Raw genomic sequence first — 24,746 nt, 5'->3', positions numbered from 1 at the left:
ATGGTCTAAGCTACTGTCTTGTACTTTTCCAGTGGAGAGCTGCACAAACTGACGGTGTCCTATTATAGCTGTTGACATGGAAACATCATAAGCAACTATTTGTTGGATAAGAGTGCTATTTCACAGGGAACAGACACTGCTTAAATGCATGTTTTGCTGATTCACTTTCAGCCATTTTAAGCCACAGACAGTTTATCTTCACTTTCACATCCCCCTCCCCTTCACTGATGGATCATGTTCAGAGTTTCTGCTTAGAAATGAGGCTGAAACTGTGTCTATCTTGGTCATAAAAATTTCAAACAAATCCTATTCCCACATGGGACCAAGATCTTCAACCTCATCATCTTCTGGCTTGGATATTATTCTAGCTGACACTTTCTACTCTCCAAAGCAGAAAGCAGACAGTCCCTCTAGGGAATGGAAAAGCAAAATATATGTGCAATGAAAAGCTATTAAGGCATCTCCTAAGAAAAGGTGTGCTGCTTCTGTAGAGCAGACATCCTGTCAAGCACATTACCTGTTCTGGGCCGTTATTTTAATAACTTATGAAACAGAACAATATGGAAAATGGCCAAAACTGTGTACTACTTATGCCTGCTGAAGCTGCTAATAGAAAAGCTGTTTCACACCAGGCATTAATAATGCTGCACTGAGGGCATGATTTCCTGTCTCACCCAGTTATTTAAAATAAAGCAAGTTTTATTGAAAATATAAAGATAAGATGACTTAGGCAAGAAAGGCTTTGATATTCTGCAAGCTGCTTTATATTCTGTTTTCTCTTCTAAACTTTAGGCAGGATGTGCTATCTCAGATTCCTGGGGGCTGTGCTTGTTTCACACAGGGCTCAGTCCTTCCAGGTGCTCAGTACTGTGTAACGTAGCTCGTAATTTTGAACACAAAGTAGTCAATGATTTGCAAAGCGACAGCCACATAGAAATAAATCTACTTTTTCCTGGGTTTTTTTTGACCCAGCTGGACAAACACCCATTGATAAAAGGCTCGCTGGGCTGTTGGTTCATGCTGCAGCTAACGATGCATTGTGCCACATCTCTGGGAGGGATGGGCTGAACTCATTACACACCCAGCACCTAAGAGCAGCAGATATGATAAACATGAAGATGTTAAGGAAAGAGCTGATGTCAGATGCAGAGATGAGACTGTTTGACTGATGTGTTTACATGTTCAGTTTTCACTCTTCATTAACTGCTTTGTCTTTGTGAAATGTTATGAAGAATTGCAAACAAACATAATTTTTCCATAACTGTTCATTAGTATCAACATTGCAAAAAAGTATCAGATGAGTAAGAAATGCAGTAATTATTAGGAAAAACTGTAATACCTTGTGAGGTGGCTGATAGTTTCAACTGACTAGATATCAAATATATCGATTTGCACAGTCCTAGGACATTGGTGAGACATATTGTTGTATTTACAGCATTACATTTTAGGGTGGTTTTTTAGCACCAAACTGCCATTAAACTATAAACCTGAAAGCCTTTGAATTGTGAGTAGTCCAAGATTAATAATCCTCACATACATCTTTCAGCTGAGAGTGGCACCAGCATTGTAAGTCTTAGGACACTTCAGTTAAGCACCTGTGAAAATTTCACAGGAATAATATAAAGAAATGTGAAATTAGCACAGTTCCCACTGACAGTGAGAGGCCACTTAAAAAAAAAAAAACAACAACAACAACAAAACAGTTTCTCTCCAGATAGTCTGTGTTCTTCAATTTTGAGTTGAAATTTTAAATTTCTCATTTGCTCTGTTCTTAGCAGCAGAATGATGAACATGGTAACTTTTGCAAATACCTCTAAGCACATTAACAGGTTGAATTTTGTAAGAAGATATTAGATTTGCTTTGCCAAAAACAATAGTTGTTTCATCCTCCTTTTTCATTTTACAGATCACCAAATGTTCTGCAAGCTAGATGCTTTTGCTCTAAACATGAAATTCAACACAATAAATAAAAACTACTGAATTTACTTCCCATTGTATTAGGTGATTCTTATATTCCAGCGTATCCCTCATCCTCCTCAATTCCCTAGTGTTTCTGATAATTAATGAAGACCTGGGTGAACAGTTACTCAGAGATACGGTTCAGCTCTTGAATGACTCCCTAGAGAAAAGGTCTCTAAAGCATGCACAGTGACCCTCCTTGCTTTGAAAAATAAAGATGTACACTATTGCCTTGGTTCGGAATCTGAGCAGCTCCCACTGAAGCCAAGGAGAATATTTGTGCCAGAAGGATGTACAAAAGATTCTTATTTTCAGAGAAAGAGCCACTAAAAAGTAGTAATTGAATATTCAAACTCTTACTATCCATGACATGTGAAAAATGAGTGACATTCCAACAATTCCAGTCTGAAAAAGAACTTCAAGTCCAATAAGCCATTTCATAAATTTAGTGTTTGTGTGTACCATTTCCACACTTATCCATAAATGCATTATACCATTTATGACACATTTTCTGAATGCATGTTTCCATTCTGTGCTACAATTGGGACCATTCAATTGCCCAGGAATTTGAGGCAAGTGAAAAAACTGTACTAAAATTCCATTTTCCTCCACTTACTGTTCAGTAAAGGGAATTCTAATAGTTCTATAATGCCATTAAAGTACAGGCATGGCCAAGCTCTCTCACATTTGCTCTCCAGAAATCTGTATTTCAGTGACTTTCAGTACTGTAAAACCTGAAAGAAACTGCAGTTTGGATGCTCCCAGCTGCTGAAATCATAAACTCATCCAGCTTCATGACCATCTACTGCGTGTATGTGGATCCTCAGCAGTGCTAACTAAAGTGACAAATGAATTCAGAAGTAATCCTGGGGAATAATAATGTGGGCAAAAACAAGACTGTTGGTTTTTCCAACCTATGCTGCAGAAGAATGCAGAGACAACAGTCAGAAACTTGAAGTTATAGCTTCTGGATATGCATATGAACACACGTGTGTTTGTGAGAGAGAAAAAGAGAAAGATTTTGAGTGTGCATGGGATTCAGGTCACGCAACATAAAGTGTCTCTAATATTGATGTTTACATCTCAGCTAATCACCTGAGGCTCCTTCCACTCAACTGTGAGAAAGAGACATTTTTAGGGCATGATTCGCCTGAGCAATTTTAGATGTCTACTTCTGGATGACATGAATTGTACTCTGAAAGTGCCAAATGCATTCCACTCACTCAAGAGAGACACTAGGCAACTTGCTTAAGTGAAGATTTTTGCAATGTGTATGTAGAAATAGCATGTAATTAACACTAACATATCTATTTGAATTTTCTTTTTATATATATGTACATACACATACATCTTGCAAAAAAATATTCTCTCTCCTCCTTGTAATGAGTATTTAATCATGGCCATTTCATCCCTCTCTCTGGTTTCCTCAGTACCTCCTTCTGAAAACAGCGGTGCAATTATCTCTTCATTACACTTCTGCTTCCAGACCTACGTACTAGAGCTTTCTATCACCCAGTCTGATCTTATCATGTGTTCAGGTTTCACTACCATGACATCTCCAAGAATTGCATTTCTCAGGAGGGATTTCAGACTGCATTACAACCAGCTGGGCAGATTCACAGGAGAATTCTGCCCATGCAGCTTTGACCTGATGTTCACTTGCCTGAGGGGGTTCACTGCCTCAAAGAAGACAGGGAGACTGAAGGTGGTTGTAACAGACATTGCATGGAACAAGCCCTGGATATCAGACTCAATCTTCACAAACTGCCTCAAATGAATTTCAATTGTACCTCTGAAAACTTCAAAACTGAGAATTTCTGTGGTCTTTTGAAAATTAAAGTCTCTCTAGTGGAAGATGTCCCAGCCCATGGCAGGGGTTTCAAAGCAGATGATCTTTAAAGTGTCTTCTAACCCAAACCATGCATGGTTCTATGGAATGGCAACATGCTAATTTCTAAGTTCAGGAAATTTGTGTCCAATACCTAATGGAGAGTTCATTGTGCTCAGAATGAGAGTAAACCACCCAAGGTACCTCAGCCTTGACTTCCCTTTTGCTGAGCTAAGTTGTGATGGCAAATCTCCAGATTCTTCCTCATGGCTCAATAAGAAATGAACCAGAACACACACATTTTTAACACATAATACTACATGTTTGTATGGCCCATATCCACCACAGCTATGAAATGCTTTGCAATAATTCCATTTAGAAGAAGAGAAAAATGTAGTGGACTAAGAGGCACCCCTTTGCACCATGCACAGTTTTCATAAAATAAAATGTGCACTGTGCAAAGACTGGACTGGAAATAAAAAGGTTGATCATAAGCATCTTCATCTTACTGGGAAGAGCCTTGGAAGAGTGGGCTCACTTCCCACTGCAATGCTTTTCCACGCACAGTGGAGAGGCAGCTGCAGAACTTCTTCTGACGTTGCAGCTGGATCCAGTCCTGTCCCAGCCCTGATTTCCATCCCCACCTTTACAGCCAACGGTACCATTCATTTTGTACTGATATATTTGAAAGTAGTGCAGAAGCTGAAACAGCTGCATTTCAGTAAACTAACCTTTCATACACGGCAACAAGGAGCCCTGATGAGGTGAAATCACCTCACTGACAGTACTGAACAGACTTTAAACAGAGAAGTGGCCATGAAAGGGTTGGGGGATGTGAACCTTTAGAGTTATTTCTGCAGAGCAATACACCTCCATGGTGCCTGCTTGTGGCTTTAGACAACTGGAATTTTTAAATATAAACATTATTTCAGAAGTTGTCTGGTTTGAACAAAGCTTGAATAGTGCAGTGACTGTCTATGCTAAGCGTAGCTCACTACTTTTCATCTGTAAACCAACACCAGACACTAAGATGGCAGTTTGGGTGCCAGATAATTCCAGAAAACCTTTTCTTTTCATGTGCAGTAGCAATTACTGAAGCATCTACTCTTATCCTCAGAAATCTAACACAAGTACTTTAAGCTCAGGAATAATCTAGTAAAACAACAGGAAAACTGCTTAAGCTCTGTTTTGTCCAAAGTTTGGAAGTTCAAGTTTCAGTGACTCCAATTCACCAAACTTTTTAAAGAACTGTATTTCTCTGATGCTTAACTCTTCAAAAGGCTGTCATGTTCCATAGCCTGTGAGTTAAATAACATGATCTGGCATTTCCTAGGAGTAGCAACAGTACCCATATATAACCTAGAAATTTGGCTACTGATATGGACCTAGAAGGACAAAGCAAAGCATGTATTTATATCAAGACAGAGAAATATATAATCTTACAAGAACACATTTTAAAACCTTGAGCTAAAAAGACAAAAAGGAAGACCTGAATTTGCATAAGACCCTGCTATGCATGTATATAGCACAATGTGTAGCTGGTGATGTGTTTGTTTATTCTCCTGGTTGATCATGAGCTGATGACTGAATTCCAATGACTTAAAAATGATAATAGCAGATTTTTGTTAGCTTATTGTTGCAGTTAGTGAATTCAATTTAAATTCTTTCACTTTCACCATCAAATAAAACATGAATAATAACATTTTCTACGTTTCATATCCATTCTCCCACTTTCTGCATTTCTTTCTGTATTTCTTTTCCTCAACACATTTAGTGACAAAGAGGTTGTGAGCTCCCAAAAGGACTAGAAATATTTCCTACTGCTCCATTCTTCCCTGGAGACTCATATTTTGCCTTTAGTGTTGTGGACTCTCTGATGACATCCCAAACAGAGACGCAGGGTGTGCGATAAAAAAGCAACAGACAATACTGAAAAAAAGAATCCAGGAAATTAATGGTAAATATTCCAGGAGGTGTCAGAGAGACAGATAGAAAAAAAGAAAGAAAAAATTAATACAAATCTGAAATACCAGAGTAAGCAGAGATAGAAGATCATGTCAGAGAGCTACACAATTTCTCTGAACAAGGAAATCTTGATTTCCTTCCTGTGTTGTTTACAACTACTGAAGTGAGACTTTTAATTGCTTTTAGCCACCTACTTATGGTCCTACATTCAACCCTTTAACTCTATACTACATTTTGTCTCACTTAACTGAATATAGCTTCTTTCACATATCTCAGTGCTATGTTTTTTCAGTAGGGGTTGGATGGGGAAATCACAGACTGTAAGATAAAGAAGAAATCCCTGCATCCAACAAACCCCACATCCATTGGCACAACTGTAGCTTTACTTTTTCTCATCCTGTTTTGTTGGCTTTTCTATGAGCAAGTAATGACAGTGATTTTCAACTATTACAACTTATCTGGATCTTAATTTATTTCCTTGGGTTGCCTAGAATATAGTGATTTCCTTCAATTAAGCTTTCTGGTTAAAAAATAACCATGCTTGCCATACTCAGTGAGGGACAGCAAAATCACTACATCCCAAAGAAAGGAAAACAGCAAACTTGAATCATAAACTTGGCATTACAGCTAGAGATTTACAACAACATATGGTCATTTGCCTCTAGCTCTCTTGCACATGCTGACTAAAATAATCCATTGAAACAGAAAAGTCTTGAATTTTAAGAATAGAAACCAAATGCTAGATTCTAGCTTTTTACATGGGCCTTGCCTGTAAAGAGTATCCATAATGAGAAATTTTCATCTCTTAAAACAAGTACATTTCTGAGCCCACATTTATTTTTCCTGAGTGCCTAACATAGACACAAACTACCTTTGTAATTAGTGCATGTGAATTGAACTGACAATGACAGGCACAAGGCTGCAGGTGCTACTGCACTACAAACACGTTATGATAATATGTGAGCTACAGAGCCTCTCAAACAGGCTGCTCAGACATGGACACAGCCAACCGTGTGGGTTTGAGAGAAAAAAGTAAACACTAACAAAAGTGACTGAGGCTTTTGCGGCTTTCTGCTTCAGAGGTTTGGGGCTTTTCTTGGAATGACTGTGGAATAAAAGAACAGGTTTTGCATTTGTGGTTTGGGAAGTGCCATTTAGATAAGCAGCTAAGACATCAAAGGCTCCTGCAGTGAAGCACCAGGGCATAGCAGCTTAGTGAGACAGATCACAGCCAGAATTCATGAACTAGCAGAAAACTGGGCTCATCAGTGCACACGGAGCAATACTGTGCAGAAGAGCTAGGCTAGTCCAGATGCAGCACAGATATCTCAGCTTGGCTCAGAGTGCAAGTTAATAAGCCTCTGTTCTCAGCGGAGCTTCCCAGGTCAATGCTCATATAGGAGGGATCAAGCTTTGTTGCTGTTCAAACTTCAGTAAGGTGTTCAGGATCCTGGTGTTAGCCCTTTATGTGTACACCTCAATTAACCTGCAGTTGCTGGCTTGGCCTTCTCACACCATTACTCCCTACATTTTGGGTTCCTGGCTTATCTCAAGAAAGGAAGCTTGGATCTATCCATCCATCCTTGCACACACAACTGTAGCTTTCCATAAAATGCAAATGCAGGGAGCTGACCAAAGCTCTTGACAACGAAGTCACTCTGGTCTGGAAAAAACCTGCTTGAGGTCAGAGAAGATTAGAGATGCCTTGAAAACTTCAACACTTCTAATCTGACCTTGCCCAAGAGCAACATCACTGGTAAGAGTGATGCATCTCCTTTCAGTCATTGCTCTTTCTGACAGCAGTACCAATTAGTGCTCCATGTGGTTGTTGCCCATTAGAACAAGACCCTTCATGCTAACATTAAAGTTTTCCCTTCCTTCTCTGCTACCTTACTCCTTCATGCTGAGAGCATAATGACAAAATGTAGAATTTAGCCTTAATTGGATCTCTGCAATGTTATCACCTGAATTAGCTCCCCTGTGAATAATTATCACTGCCTAGAGGCTGACAAATTGCTTCCCTCTACTTCATGATTGTCAGGAATTTCAAATTATATGCTGAGCATGGGGAGCATAGAGGGGACAAAGGGGAGAATGAAAATGAAACCTAGAGAAGCATAATTATTAAGATTATTAAAATACTTGACAGTGCCATAGTCTCCATGAGTCCCAAAAGGGGAGAGTGACAGCAAGAATTTTGCTGGGGCAATTGGGCAATACCCACTCTGGCAACAGACGCATACAGTCAAAGTGAAACTACAACCACTGCTCCCAACATGTGCCAGAGGTAATTCCTTTGTTATTCACCACCCCATTTAAGGTATGGATAGCAGCTTGTTTACCATCTCATCTGCACATGTGGTCTTGCTACATATATGGCAAATTTTTTGCAGCAGAGGCTGATAAAAGGGTAAACGTATGTGAGGGCATAGTAGCAGACTGCCATGCATTTAGAATAGCATATAGGAGTTTGTGTTTTGCAAGGAAAAGGTTTTGGCACAAAGCTGCTCTTCCTGAGAACACTCCTTCCATGTCTGGGCAGGACCACACACAGAAACACAATGTGTCGTTACTCCACGGTATCCATCTCAGATATTGACAGAGCTAAGAAATGTTCATTTCATAAACCCAAATCACTATAAAAGTGTAATGCTCTTTGCGCATTACTTGAAATGGTCAAATAAGGCAAATAGGGCTTTTATCCGATTTCCTAATTAATGAGGCTGTGCTTGTAGGATGGATGCATTTCTCAGCTCATTTCAAGGCAGTTCCTCAGACTTCTTTCCCACCATGCCAAACCAACACAAGTCAGACACAGGCAAGGTAGCTGCTGACATATTCCCAGGAGAAGGCTCTTCCTGCTTACCTGACATACAGTGACCTCTTCTGATTAGTCCTCAGGGAGCCAGACCCAGAACTCATGCTGTGATTCATCATCTGCTCACGCAGGTCATGGATTTTTGCCTCAAATCGAGCGTACTCTAAGGAGATAAGAAAACCCCAGAGAACAAAGATATTTTAGTTTTCTTGACCTATATAATCATTAGGGCTGCTAAATGCAAATTAACATTAAATTAATGAGTGTAAGGCACATCTTGAAAATGGAGGTCTAAGAGAACCTTGAATTAATGTATTATCTTAGGTAAATATATGCCCTTTTTATTGTGGTACCTGAATATTTCAACACTGGCTAGGTGAGGAATCAGATATCTAGACCCACAGTTCTGCATTTTCAGGAAAGGAAAGGAGGTTTAAAATGTGTTAACAATTATCTTCCAGTCTGTGGAAAGGATGTTGAAAATAATTTTCCACTGTATCTTTCCTCCTTCCAAACAATGGTAGGGTCCTTGGTGGGACTGAGGTTATTAATGAGTGAAGCAATTATTGTAAAATCCTGTCAAAATGAAGGAGATATTTCTATGCCAAATTATCCCCAAAGCAGCTGGAAAATCACTGTATGAGCAACCAGCTGCCTTTTTTACACTGCTCAATGAGGCTTGGGATCTGTTTCTTTTAAATAGGTGGAGCCATTATCTCGTTCGTAGGCTGGGTGATCCCAGAAACTCCAAACCTAAGCTGCACAACAATGGCACAGAACTGCTCCCCCCACCTCCTTCACCTCCATAGTTCTATTGGTGTCTCTGCAAAATGTTGTGACCTGCTGCCCAGCAGCATGGAGCCGTATCATTTGGTGAGACTCCTGTCTGACAGGACACAGCCTCATCAGTGGTCCCTCAGCTGCCATGCTCCCCTTGCTCATCGTGTGACTCAGCTGGCTGAGCTTTGGTTTGCAAGAAGAAAGGTTGGGGTTTTGGAGACAAGCTCTAATTCATTGAAAATGAGAACCTCCAGCCCAGAGAGCCATAATTCAACCTAAACCCAGGAAATCTACTGATGTGAGCTATAAGACTAAGCTGAGGGGGTGTACAAAATACATTTCAGTGAGTCAGTGACACTTTAAAGAGTAAGATATTGCAGACTGATGCCAGCAAAGAGAAGATGATGTTCCCTGCACCTCAACGTTTTATTTCACTGATGCCTTCAAAAGAAGGGTCCCTTTCCCCACAGCAGGCTAAAGCAGAAGTGAAACCAGCACACAGGGTTTCCTCCTCAAAGAATGGAGGTACATTCCACCAGATCCCACCACCTCCCAGCATAAGCAAATAAATCTTTACAGTGCATTTATAACCCATTGCTCTGCATCTTGTTTGTTGCTGTCTGAGCTATGTGAAAATGCTGTAAGACAGCAACATTCACATTTTTCTCCTAGAACTCAGCATTATTTTTGTTTGATCATTTGCTGTTCTTACTGGCTCAGTTCCCAGAATGTCTAGATGCTTTGCAACAACTAATTCATTTTATTCCATGCACTCTACATTTTCATTGGATAATAACACCTGACCTTTCCAAGATCCCACATTTTGCACAGACAATAGCCATCTTCAAGCTGGCTTAGCAGAATGGTTTGATTTGGGGTTTTGTGTTTGGGGTTTTTCCCCTCCTCTCTTGACATATTTTGCCTCCCTTTCCACTGAGCTTCCTTGGCATTACCTACTCAGTCTGTTAAGTGACAGTGGCTACTTTGCTCGTCAGTTGGGAACCACTGCTGTGGTATAAGACTCTTCAGTCTTCCCACATACCTATGACTTCACTGACTGCAACTGAAATTCTGTGTGTCGGGAGAAGAGAAACTCCTACATGCAGACTGCATTTTAGATTTATTCTGTAGCTCGTTTCTTGTTAATTTCTTTCATCTACAGTACATCTTTAAACTTCTTAGAGATTTGAAAGCACAATTTCTCAGTGGAACTGAGGCTCCTATAAACTCATTTTGGTTTTTTTTTTTAATGGAGTTTAGTTTTGAAGTGTTTATCCCAGTGTAGGATTTAAGTTTGCTCTATGTGAGTCATATTTGTTCTAATCTCCTACTTTAGAATTTATTTAGTAAATACTCATCTTCTGAGCAAAGCTTTGTTTAGCTTATATTTCATTAAAACAAATCTAACATTTCTTCTTGGCAAATAGGAAAGGGGATCTTGAAGACCAAGACTTGCATATCTCTTCCTCATACAGTATCAGTCCTACACAAATAGACAGAATATTACAATCTAAGGCCAGTTATTAGCTCTCTTTCCTTTATGGTTGAAACACTGAAGAAGACAGTAAACATACAGTGTAATTCAGCCTCTATAATGTTTTACATCTGGGCAGCACCAAGGATATGAATGATCTACAGCAGAGCAACTTTCCCTTTAATAAGCATCCCCATGGCAGGCTGACTATGTAAGGTGTGGGAGTAACTCCCAGATTTAGACACCAATCTGGAGAGTGAGAAGAGAGGACTGAAAATCTGATTTTCTCTAGCACAGCACCCAGCTACTTGCAACTTGAGCATCAGATACTCAAATGACTACAGCTTGGTCAGATGATGATATTGCTTGTGTTCTGACTTTAGAGCACACTTGTAATTTTTCCAATTTCAACTGTTGGTAAACTTATTCTGAGTTCAAGAATCTCTCTCTTTCTGGGAGATCTCATGAAACCACAAGATGCATTAAAAATTACCTAATAAGTGTGTGGTGGAAGCTCAAGTTTCAAGGTCCTCCTCCCTGCTTGATACCAAAAATTACTGAAGTACTAATGATATTCTGTTACTTTGTTTCTTGAGATGTTTTTAGCTATGGATTTAAATACATAGATAATTTGAAAAAACCCAAATTTATGGGACTATATTTTCCTACTGTACCTTCTTAACATTTCTTTGATAAAAAATACTGAAATGTACCCTTGTCCCCTCTTCCTGTCAGATGCCTGGGCCAAAAATTGCATGACCATCAATGCAGGCAGTATTTAACTCAGCTCAGATCAGTTTCTTTAATCTCAGTCCTCCTAGTTCTCCTGCTGATTCCTAGATACTACAGTGACAGATGCATTTGAAATGTGAACAGAAAAAGAAACACTGATGCTCTGCCATCAGAACTGCTGTGATAGTTCTGCCTACTGGGAAAGAGTCCTTTTTTCTTAACACTTCTTTGTATGTTGGGTCATGCCAGGCAAGCTGTCTCCTAATAGTTTTGCATTTGTTAGGTGTGAAAAAGGACAGCCCTAAAGTCCAGAAAAGCACTTCATACTTCCCTCAAATTCAGCACTGCTTCTAAACAACACACTTTTCAAGGCTCCTACACAATTAAAAGGACACTGAGGTTGTGACATACTAACAAAATACACAGTCAAAGCCCATTCACTAACTTCATGCTCTTTGAAGAAAGGGAGAACAAAGAACACGTTGCTACTGGAACGCTTCATTAGCAAAACTTCCCAAATTTACTACAATCCATCTGCAAAGTTCCTACCTGTTGCCTGATGCAGTAATGACTTAACAACTCTGGTAGCTTAAGGAACTGATAAAACCAAACATTAGGCTAGAAAGGCAAATGGGTGAGCAAACTGCAACCTATATTATTTCTGGGGTCAGAACTGATGATACAATGGTTTGTGCTGGCCTGTGGCTCTGAGATTGCTGCTGTAAAAAACAAGGGAAATAGGGTGGAGGGAAGTGTTTGTTCATACACCAGTTTAGAGGAGGCGCAGGGCTCATGGCAGTCTGGGCAGATCTGAATTTGGCTGTCCCAAAGACACTGATAGGACTCCTTGCCCCTGGAGAGGTGGAGCTGGTGGCACTGAATGTGGGAGAGGAGATTGCTGTGTTAGGGGTGTCCCAGTTACAGCGAGAGCAGGACCAGCTTTCAGGGCTCTGGCAATGCTCCCACAGGCAAATCTCCATTTGGCCGAGTCTGTTTTCCAATGTTGGCTCCACTCAACTCTCTGGTCAGTGAGGAGACAGAGAAGAGTCAGCTTGAATGGCTACAATGTGAAGTGCCCCCAAGCCAACCAAGGCTAAACCAGCACATTTATCAAATAAAGACACCACTTTGAATAACTAATGTTTGCCAGCTTCATACAGGCAAATAAACAGACTGAGTAAAGACAGGGAGCTGGTGATTTCCTTTTCATCTCATTCCAACACCCTGCAAGTGCTATACCTGGGACTCATACGAATTCTAACCTTCAAATATTGATGCAATCCTTTCCTTTCCAAAGCTCTTGGACATGTTGAAAGGTCTGGATAGATCTCTGGGAGTAAACTTCAAACACCTTGAAGCCTCTCCTTAGCTCGCATACTGAGAAATCAAAGCAAGGCAAATGGCCAGCCCTGTTAAAAAAAAACATCTAAAACCTCAAATCCAGAGTGATATACTTCATGTTTAGCTGGCCAAGATAAAAAAAACTGTGATCTACAAAATCTTGACTAATCCACTTTGGTATCTCAGCTGATGCAAATGCCAAAGTTTTACTGGTGAAATGATTTAGATACCTAAAATTCTGCCAACTCATCTACCCACTGCGCAAGTGTGGCCCTACATGGTGGAAAGGAATTGTTTTAACACACAGACATCACACCCTTTTGAGCTCCCTATTGACTCTCTTTGGTGGTCCATGGTCAGACTTGGTATGTGAACTTTTGTGAGTCTGATTACTTAACACATAATTCTCTTCATGTATCACAAGTCTTTCCAAATACCATGAGTTTGTGAGATTTGTGATGGATGTAAAGGCAATAAGGACAGTTTGGGATGAGTTTTGCTGTGATGTCCTTTCATATACATGGAGCAAGAACTTCTCGTATTAATATAAGCAGTATATTGAAATTCTCATTTTAGAATTTTTAAAATGAGCTCATAAACAGCCTAAAATACTGAGGATACAAAAAATACTTGAGAACGCAAGAAAGCTCCTGGAAGTCTTTGATGCTTTTGGGAGCCAAAAAAATGAATGCAAGAAAGTAAACTTCAAAATCGATTAATTTCTGAATATGAAAATAGCAAAGATGAAGATATTATATCTGATGGCTTGGTGCTACTTTTTGGTCATAAATATAAAGACTAGCTATGTTAAATGAATAAATATTCTGCAGCTTTTCTATGAGAAAAAGTTGTGGAATTTAACAAAGCTACACCACTGTGATTTTTCACTTTTATGTTTATAATAAAGATTGTAGTATTGATTGAATTTAGAGAACATGGTAACAAAAAACCCCTCATCCTACAAGTAAAGCATAGTTGAGAAACTGAAATGCTGACTATGATACAATAGTGAAAATAACAGTTCAGCAGCCCAGTCCATGTCTTTATCACTTGAGCACTTTTAGTGCTGGCCCCTTTAGAGAGATAGTAATTCTTTCTGCCAGCGGGTAGCAGAGTTTGCTTTTCTGTGTAAGTCAGGAAAATCACTGTTAGCTTCTAGATAAGAGGTTTAGTGAACAGTAGAAATTCAAAAATGGAAGGTAAAAGTTGAATTGTCCAATTTTAACAGACTACACAGTTTAAAAGACCCAACCAACCAAACCACAAAACATAAGTGAACCAGGAAGGCATTAATTAGAGACCTCAAAAAAGGTATGTTGAATAGCTCTAGAAACTATACTAAAGGAACAGCTGCCAGACCAGTTTCTCTATGAATATCGATTGGTCATAATTTCAGTGGATTCAGGCCAGCTTCTGTTCTATTTATGGAAAGACAAACTGTATGGTGTCATGGACTTATTGCCTTGGACATCTGAGACAGCAATGTGCATAACACTATGATTATGATACTATTATTGATACTATTTATGTAAGTATTTTTTTCCTTTGCCTCCTCTTAGCAAATGTCCTGGCTTAGCAGTATAAGATTTAAAAAAATAAACCAGATTTTTTGATCTTTTCCTAGAGTGAGTGTTCTTCCATTTATGTCCTTTGCCCACAGTGTTGCCACTGGTTTATACTTGGAGGTGAGAGGAAGATGAGCAGACCAGCATCAAGACTTCCAAGTACAGGGTCTGGTTCTGCTTTTCCACAGATTTCCAGTGTGAAGCTGTGTGAGTCAGAAGGAGTAACTCTCATCATGCGATGACAGCTACGGCAGAGAAACGGCTGCTAGATGATTACTGTGTCTCTGGCTATGCCTGCCAAGGGCCCAGCATCCCACAGCCCTGTAAGCCTCTGAAACTGCTGTAATACACATGGAAAGTGAAAGTGTGTGCAAAAGGCATGAACTGATCATGCTAGTATTTTATGTCTTCTCTCTCTCTCTTTTTTTTTTTTATTTATTTATTTATTTTTTTTTTAATATTTGAGTCAATTTTTTGGCTGAAAGTATCCTTTTTAATTGATTAGGGGTTCAATTCTATAGCTGCCTGATGTTGCAAGTGTTCACACAGCAGGTTAATGATGGTGAAAAATCATTGTGGTAATCTCTGGTAATTTTGTAAGAAAAAAAAACCCAAACAAACAAAAAACCAAACAAGCAGTACAGTTCACTGTATCTTTGGTTCTTTTATCTGCCTCTGCCATGTCTGATGCTGGCAACTGCCAGGGACATAGCCCTGTACAAGGCTGGCTTTGGATTTTATGTTTTATTGTCAATACTATCTTTTAAAAGTAGAAAAAATCAGTTAGATCTACTGTCAGCTAAATTCATGACTCAACAGGAAACAACTGCACACAATTTTGATGCAGCACTGGCCTTATTGACTGGAGAAAGCGCTGTTCAAAAAGCCTTGCTCCATTCATGGTGCACTGCACAACAGAACAAGTGATGCTGCTATTTCTTATCAGTCACATAGTTTCCTTGAATTGTCTCAAAGGAAATGAAAACCACAGATTTCAATACTGGGGAAGAGAAGACATATTTACATTTTATTAGATTTTATGACTTTATCTACCTGCTTTTATTGAAATATTTTCCATATCCTTTTTCAGGAACCTTTCAAAATTAATGAAACAGGCATTTTTACTGATTTTACTGATTTCTTTTCCCTTTAAAACTTCAGCACAATAGGGCTATTAATGTCTTTATTCTTTGATATTGTTTGGTTGTCTTCCTTTACCAATACACAGGTATTTACATTTCAGCCTGTCTTCTAATTAAAAGTTCACCCTATAGATTTGATCTGCAGTTGGATTCATTGCCTTAATATCACCACTGAATTTATTTTCTTTTGCTTTATTACTGAATATAACTCTTTCCCCATGTGTCGCACCATTAGATACAGCCCTCATTTTGTGTTAGTTGCAAATAGAAATACCCCATAAAATACATCTTCCTTCCATGATACCTTCAGGAGACTAATAACATGTCCTACTTCTAGTCACAGGGAATATAATTCCAAGCCAAAGCAGTCTCTACAAGTTTTAGATTCAAAGAATCTCTTCCTCTTAATGAAAGAGAGGTACTAAAATAAATTAAGCTATTAGTGAGCAAGAAGGACTATCCTACTGAGATGTTATTCTACCTGCTCCCTTAAAGCCTATCCTTGGTTCAGGAAGTGTCATCTTGGACCTTCTCGGATGGAAACTTCTGCAGCTTCTTCCAACCACTGAAGAAAACTGCAAGCAATTCAACACCTTTTGAAAATAACCTCTCACAAGACTTTGAGGAGCTTTATCCTGCACTGAATTTTACTGCATTGTCAAAAAAATCACCTCCCTGTTATTTTGACTGATGTACCCTGAACTAAACAGGACTATTTGTGGCACTTTTTCAAGTTCCCTGAGGCCCAGACTGAGCTAACATTTTGCATAATGTTGTGTGTACACATGTCCAAGAAGGATCAAGGCAAATAAAAAGCGGAGTTTCACATGGTCTGCCTTGGCAGCACAGTGTGAAATCTTGGAAAAGTTGGACGCATCTCCTCAGCCCTGGCATCCAACTTGTACAGCTATGCTCACTCAGCAGAGCAGCTTATGTCTCATTAACCTTGATAGCTCTGTAGGAATTACTGCTTTGTACAGTGCACACTTCAAGATATCTCTGGTGTTTTAGGCACAAAGTGACTCTGTCAAGGTGGGAAAAAAAAAGAAAAGAAAAAAAAGCAGCACTTCCCTGCCTTGGAATCCTCTTTCATCAACAAATATTTATGTGAGATGTTCTAAAGGAACAAAACCTACTTGCTATTAATAGCTAAGCTAATTTATTTAGCTACTTTGTCACTTCAGACTAGTGCTGGAAGACCATATTTTCAGACATTTATTCCATTTCCACAATTCCCCATCCACAACCATTGCCCTGGGGCATTTGTTACTTATTATTTTTGCTTCATTGTTTTTATCTTGCTTCTGCTTTTAACCAAGTGTAGTTCCATTTCTTGGGAGCCGAGCATATTACATTGATATCTTAACAAAGATGCTGGCTTAGCTTGCTTAAGATATGAGCTGGCACAAAGAAACAACACAGAGCTGACCAATCGTGGAGTTTCCTAGGCCTGGCAATACAGGGAAGGCAGTTTGATATTCTTAGCTAACCCTGTAACTACATTGGGTACATATTCCTCTTTTTCAGACTTGTAAATGATGGCAAATGATTCCTATCTGCCTTCAGCTGTTCATAAATTTCCTCCCGAGTGTCTCACCTGTCAGCTACATGGTTCATGTGAGTGTTCCCAAATCCCTTTCAATAAAAATGGATGGGGTTAGCCTGTGTACTGCATTTACACTAACCTGACTGAGCGTGACAGATCCAGAATGGAAAGCACTCAGACACAAATATATGGATACAGAGCTGGGAGCACACTGGCGCAGATGGCATCTGCCCCAGCACTGCTGTATGCAGAAGATGCCACCTTGTACTACACCATGCTGGGAAAAGAGAAAAAGGCTACAACCCTTCTTCATCTTCTCAGGAAATAACAGCAACTTAGTGCGACTAAGGAGACACAGGATCCATCTAGGAATTACGTGTGAAACTTTTTGAAATAAAACTGGAAATGTAGATCAGTCTGATCCACCCGCTGTCCAGACAAAAATGAAAACAAGGAGTCATTCCTTAATCAGGGCTCAAAATTCCAAAGTGAATGACGAAAACTTACACAAAACTTCCACAGCTAAGACATTGTATGTTAGCTTTGTACTTATACTCCATGAAATTCTGATATACTCAGAGTGGGAAAAGATTAAAAAAAAAAATCTGAGAAGAGACTTCAGGGAAGAAAAGAAGTTTCTTACTGAAATTAGAGTGATCTGGAAGCTAATGTGATTTTATTAATTCCATAAATCAACATGAAAGTTGTAGCTGACAGTAAAAAACTCAACCCACAAATAATTTAAAATCATCATAAGCCAAAGCAGAAAATTAAACAGTAGCAAGAATACCAATAGTGCCAAAGGTAATTAATCATAGAACAGGACAGTCTTACAGACTAACAAAAATACAGAGATTAAAAGGACCATCAGTAACAGAATCTTGGCAAAAGTGTTATGAAAATAAACATGGATATACTTTAGGCTGAACTGTTTTGAATTTATGATTAATACAATTTCCTAACATTGGAAATGCCATTAATAAATTATTCACTCCTTTATTTCAATATCTGCCAGGTAAAAAACTACCTCCCCCTGTAACTGCCACTTTCCTACACTCAGCTGTGCTGCTCTTCCAGTCAAGGATATCTTCAGCAATCTCCTAAGGCTGCCTGGAACACTCTATTGAATTAAAAAGAAGAATTCAGCAAAGACCAGAAACAAAACTATCCATTTTTACCATTAAAAAAGCCCCCAAACCCTTAAAACAATCCCAAATAACCTAAACGAAAAAGAAAAGAAAATGGATAAAAACATTACCTCTTGTGTATTGATCTTTTCTAAGAGGCAATATTGAGAGCAGCTGCAGAATCGTATCAGTTTGCTAGAGCTTCCTGATTAAAGGGGAATTACTGTTTCTCATACAAACAGCTAATAGGGAATGGTTCAGCACATTACAAGCTTGAATGAATTTAAACAAGACAAATACATATATTACCTCAGGGTAAGTCATGCTTCCTGCATCCCTCTTAGCTTATTATAGGGAATATTTTGAGTCCGTCGCAGTATGTTGTGCATTTGTCCACTAATTAGAAATGAAGGGTATAGCTGTGGCCTGGATGCTCAGAAATGTTGTTTAACTTGGGCATCAGATCATGCAAAATTGGACTAATGTCTGAAAAAGCACTTTAATACCAGTAAATGCCTTGCAATTACCACTGATATAGTTGATCTCATCATTCACAGAACCACCAAATCCCACCATTATGGCATAAAACAGCTGGAAAAGGCTTTCTTTATCAAGCCCAAGTCCTGCTTTTACAGAAAAACAAGCCCTAAAATACTGTGCACAAACTGTTCAAATACTTTCCTATGATAAGTTCCATTTTGGCATTTCACAGGTGTTGGAAGGCCACTCAGAGCACCCACTTCTCAAACAGGTAGACTCATTCTTCTAGCTGAACACGGCTGAAGCTGACTTAATTGGCTTTTACCCCAGCACAGTTCCTCTGTGTAAATTGCTCTTTTCCATTGTACATCGATTCTTATGGCAGATTTAGAGAGAAAACACAACTTCACCCACCCATTTCCGTTCTGCTAAATAAACAAACCAATCTTAGTTAACAAAGAAGATGTCAGAGTCAGTCCTTCAGGAAGCAGATCGCTGCTGTCTCCCTGCTGTGCTGGTGTTACAGACAAGGCTTATAGATCAATAGAAAATGGAAGTGCTGAAAACTTCCCACCTGATATCCAGGCTTCTTATATTCTTTCATGATTCTGACAAACATCTCAGAATAAGGATGGCAACATCTACAGCATTTCCCAAGGACCAGCTGTTTGTTCTCTGGAGCAAGTAAATACTTTGTTATTCTTATGTTATTTGTTTATCAGTGGTTTCCTTACACAAAGTCAGTTTAATGCATGCACATCCATCTATCTATCTATCTATCTATCTATCTATCTATCTATCTATCTATCTATCTATCATCTCAGGCTGGTTACTCCACAGCTCTCTGACTTTCTGCTATGCTGCTTGTAACTGTTTAGGATGATCCAGGTAGGGAAAAGCAGCAGATCAAGATGATCCAAGATGATGCTTAAGAGGTTTATGGTTAAACAGCTTTTAGCACTAAAAAATATAACATCCATACAGCTTTCAGAGACAGTTTGGACAGGAATGATCAAAACCTATAAACACTTCAGAAATTTTTTTTACAATGATAAATGATTTAAGTTTCCTATACACACTCTTCCAAGAAAGAGATGTACTCAGAACAAATGAGAGAATCAGGCCAGATCACCTGAGAGTGTATTATGGTCTGGGATTTGTGATCAAGTTCCTAAGTGTTGTCTGTGTTGGGACAATTGACTGCACCTTCTGAAGCAAATGGAGAGGATTGTGCTTAGACTGCAATGCTAAAGTGCTGTATCAAGTTGCACTGCCAAGCATCTTCCAAGGACAAACAGGACTCTCTTACATGGATGCCAGGCACCAGAAACTTGCAACTAGAGCATGGGCCTGATTTCTCAGAAGTAACAGGAGATGAAGAGGTTGCCAGTGAGTGAGCAGAAAGTCTTTGGGGGGCCCTAAGTCACAATTAGATCTTTTTACAGATGTTTGCTAATTTGTTCTTAAAGATCCTCAGAGATGGAGATATATCAACCACCCCAAACAGACTATTTTCATGGTCCACTCTTCTTTCTGCAGCTGCATTATTTCCCTAATGTCTCATCTTAAGCTGTTTTGGTGTTTTTTTAAGATTCACAATGCATACAAGAAAACAATACAGCAAACTGAAATATTTAAAGAGTAACACTACAGTAAAATTACAAAAAGTAATGAAAAAAGGAATGCAGATAAACATGCAAGCAGGGATCGTTTTGCAAAGGTAAGCCATTTGAAAAAGTCTGCAAGTGTCAGAAATGAGAGCTTAAAGAAAATTACTGTATATGAATTGGGACAGATGAAGCTCATTACTGCCTGTGGCCTACATGCTATAAAATGGGTTAGTATTGCTACAGAAACCTTTTTGGTGTGTCCCTGTAATTAGCACAAAAGTGCTATTATTGTAATTAACTGAGTCCCCTAGTACCTACTGCAATGTTCATGGCTTTAAGCAGGTTAATGTGAAAATTAATTTGTGCTAATTTACACAAGTTCAGTGACACCCAAACCAATCTGGCTGCAGTGACAATTTGTGAAATAACAGTATTTTCCTGTTGACTTGCACATGGCACCGAAGCTTCAAGAATGTTACATAAGCCCATCTTAGCTTTCACTTGTGATAAAACTATAATGATAATTTTCCATCTTCTTGGGATCAATGTATTGTGAGACTCACTCCTAAGTGGATAAGTGATGTACTAGCTCTTGACATATAAATTAACAGGATAAAAGATTTGGGCAGGTTCTTTAGCCTGGTCAAGGGGCTGGCTGCTCTCAGAACAGCAAGTTCTGCAGGATGAGTTACCTTTTCATCTCGTTTGATTTCCAGGGCACAGCATATTGCTGCTTGTATACAAGAAAGAAGATAAAATTCTTTTGTGCACAAAACCTTAAGTCCAAGAGACTGTAGGATAATTCAGAGGGACTTGAATTCTTCTCAACTTAGTCCTGAACAAGATAGGAAAATAATAAGAAACAACTACCTGGAGGACTGAGAGAGTTGAAGTCAAGCCAAATCAGAGAGTGGTTCAGTTTTAAGGGATAGAAGAGAGAAGATAACTTGTTTTTGTGCTTGCTGCTTTTTATTCTTCCACTAAAATAAAAAACCTTGTACTGGACAGACAATTTCTGTTCCGTGTTAGCTTTAGGCTGGAGAAACGCTGTCATCACCTGCCAGTGCAATAGGCAAAATTAAGCCCCACAGCTTGAACTAAACTGTCTTGTAGCTGTGACTATTGTTGCACTTTCTGGACAGTGACTGGCTATGCTAGGAGTGGCTAATTAGGGCTTTTTTGCTCTCTTTTCTGCAGTTGGTGTCAAATGAACTTTTGCACCTTGCCTTCCTTCAAAGGCATGCAGTCCCATCTGAGTGGTTGTCAAGAACACCCAGAACCATCACTCCTTCAGCTCCAAGCTGCTGTCCTTGGTCATCCTCCTGCAGACGTGCTACCACAGTAACGTGATGGCAACAGAGAAAAGCCTCACAATCTCAGCACATTGCTGGACCCCTTCTTGTTCCCTGGCCTCACCCTCTACCTTGAGCTGGGCAGATGACAGGAGATGCTCTCCAACTCTGACAAGGGGATGGACACAAGTGAGTAGGGCTTTCCTTCACATCTTTACCAGCTCCTGCATAGCAAGGAAGGCAGCAAAGCTTCAAGTTTTCCAGTCCTTCCACTGCCTTTTCTGCTCCCTGGGCTTATCTATAACCTCACCAAAAGCTAAGCATCCTCTCAGCATCTCCTACAACCCGCAGTACACAGGGGCTGGTGAGCAACAGTTCTCCACTTGCAAGCTGCCCAGCATGTGTCAGTGTGCCCTGTGCCTCATTCTTTGCCTACCAGAGGGGATAACCTCCACATTTTTTTCCTCCTTTCAGCCATCTGCCTCACCTCTCCACCATTTCTCATAAATTACCTGTAAAATAGTTTTTAAAGAATACATAAGCCTGCTTTCTCCTCCTTCTCTTCAGCATCACTTCTCTTTTTTCTGTTTCCCTGAGCCCTCAGTGTCCAACCCCCTGCAGATCTGGCAGTGTCATGAACTGTTTAAGAACCATGTAAACTTCATTCTCCTTTATATAGATATGAGTATTTTTTTGTTTGTTTGCTTTGTTGATTTGTTTCCCTAACTTCTGCCAGGCATTGAGCTTATTTGATTCAATTTGTGTCCATTCTTACATCAGATATCCATCTGAAGAGTGGCCCTTGATGATTTTAGGTGCATTTTGCTACCATTATTTTAATTTTCCTTTTCACAAGTTCACTTAGTTGAAAATCAAGTGAGGGGAAGCTGAGCTGGGAGAGAATACAATAAAGTGAATACAGGGCAGTGAAACCACCTCTTTTTTCTCTAAAATGTGATGCCAAGCTCTCTAGAAGCTAAGTAAATCATATTGGCTTACATAATTGAATTTTTTTAATACTATTGAAAAAGGAATTGTAAATGTGTAAAATTGCAAAGGACAAAAATAGTTTTGTTATTTTCTTAAAGGTAAAGAGAAAACGGATATTATCTTACTATTTCAAGCCTAGAAGACACAAACGAAGAAGTACTAATGACACTGCAAATACAGCTTTAGAATATTTTATAGACAACATTCAATGGGGCATAATACTTCTGTTCATTACAAACAATATGTGTCTTTGAAATTATGAGCCTAGTTTGACTTTCATGTGTTATTAGCTCTCAGTGGAACTGAAGCATTTAAATTGATTGTAATGAGACATTTGCAGACACTATGACTGCAGCAAACCATTCCTGTTTGGAGATGGCTGGCACAGGAGGCCTCTAAAAGCATCCCAACAGGGAGCAAGCATCATGCACTGACAAAGGGAAACAAAATGCAGCTTTGGTGAGGTCTGCCATGCAGCTGGCATTGCTGTGCAGGACATGCCAAGTAGCTGCTCTGAAGGCAAAGGAGGGCAGTACCCTTCAAAGAGTAGGAATGGATGCTGCTGGATAAATGCACATCTGTTTTTAAATATACACATGTGAATTTCTGCCAGATGCTAAAACAGAAAGAATTAAATCTCTAGTTGGAAACAAAACAAAACTGAATTAAAGCAGAATTCTCAAAGCAATAATAATAAAAATAATAACAATAAGAACTTACATCTCTCTCTGATACCAGGACGCTGAAGGTGAATATATTCTGACAATTGTAAGACTTCTTATCTTGTAACTTCTACCTCAGCTTCTTCATCTTCAAAAGCCTCTCTCACCCCCATCAACCTTTTCTACTTTCTGCTACAGTTTAAATACAATTCAGTGAAGGACCTATATCAGGGACTCTATTTCTCTTTTCTCCCCTCATCTTTCTCCATTTCTTTGCTATCTAATTATGACAACAAAGTGGAATAGTCTCTCACAATTACCCTGTTTTCATGAAGCTTGTAAGAATTTCATAGCTCTAAGACTGCCGTGAAAGCTTGTCCATGTTCATACACATCTTTTTGTTTATTCATTTCTAGTGCTTGCATAACCTAAATTTCTAAGGCAAGTAACCTGAAAAAAGGATTATGAAATACTCTGAAGAGAAACCATTGCAAATGTGACAGCTGCTAAGAATCACTATGCCTTTCCAATTCCTCCTTCCCCTAGAGGTTACTATTGTTGCTGGCTGAGGAAACAGCTGCAGCATGCTCACGAAGGGCAGAAGAGGCCTGGAGAAGACAGATTTGCCCTTTGGCAGTTTGATGTCTTGCTGGAAAGCTTGTCAACCTTATTTACATTTTAATTTGCATGCCAGCCTCTACAAGGTTTTATATTCATATTCTGCTTTAAAGTATCTCCTTGACTATAATCACAATGACCTTTACATGTCTTTCCCCATTACCCTCTGGGCTGCAGTCCCTGCTCACTGGACTATCCAGGGATTAGCAGCAAGAAATGTCAGGCTAAGCATGACATTTATCCAAACAGTTGGCTGCTTGTTAGGTAGACTTTTTTTTTTTTTTTTTTTTTTAAAAAAAGTATTTCCTGTAGGAGATTAAAGAGCAGTGTGGGCAATGGTCACATCCTGTCAAAGGAGAGTGGTGAGGGAAAATCCTTTTCCTCCAAGACTGGAGCAAAACTGGCAATGTGCATCACCTGACAGTGGCTACCCTTGGGAGCAAAGAAGGCAGGAGGGATGAAATTGGGCAGTGACTGATTACTATTGACATTATTTTTACCATCAGACTGACAACAGAACTTGGCAGGATTATGCTCCTGGCTAGTTAAGAGAAGCACTGCCATAAACATGCCCTGCTCCAAATAAATCAGAGCACAGGCACACAAGTATCGTGCATGCATTAGCCCCCAGCCTGTCAAGCTGCTACAAAAATGCATGGTTTTTCTGACACTCAAAATAATGCCAGTTGAAAACATACACAGATTATTCAAGGTTTTATAAGCACTCTGTGGCACCTTTCAGTCATTACAGAAAAGACTTTACTGAACATATTTTAATCAAGTAAAGCTTTCAAAGCCACTGAAGTATCCCTGGCAT

The 24,746-nt window shown here is 39.3% G+C and overlaps 1 protein-coding gene across 1 annotated transcript in view; it reads right to left on the bottom strand.

Moving 5' to 3' along the window:
• DLG2 (discs large MAGUK scaffold protein 2) overlaps window positions 1-24,746 on the bottom strand; it is a 718,789-nt gene that overhangs the window by 77,728 nt on the left and 616,315 nt on the right. Inside the window, exon 14 of the mRNA XM_041414252.1 lies at window positions 8,619-8,733. Coding sequence (XP_041270186.1) covers window positions 8,619-8,733 — 115 coding nt within the window. The remainder of the gene's footprint in view (window positions 1-8,618; window positions 8,734-24,746) is intronic.

This window comes from Onychostruthus taczanowskii, unplaced genomic scaffold, assembly GCF_017590055.1.
Source record: "Onychostruthus taczanowskii isolate IOZ18803 unplaced genomic scaffold, ASM1759005v1 scaffold44, whole genome shotgun sequence".
Lineage (NCBI taxonomy): Eukaryota > Metazoa > Chordata > Aves > Passeriformes > Passeridae > Onychostruthus > Onychostruthus taczanowskii.
Note: the sequence above shows the minus strand (reverse complement) of the source record. Positions and strands in the feature narration are given on the sequence as shown.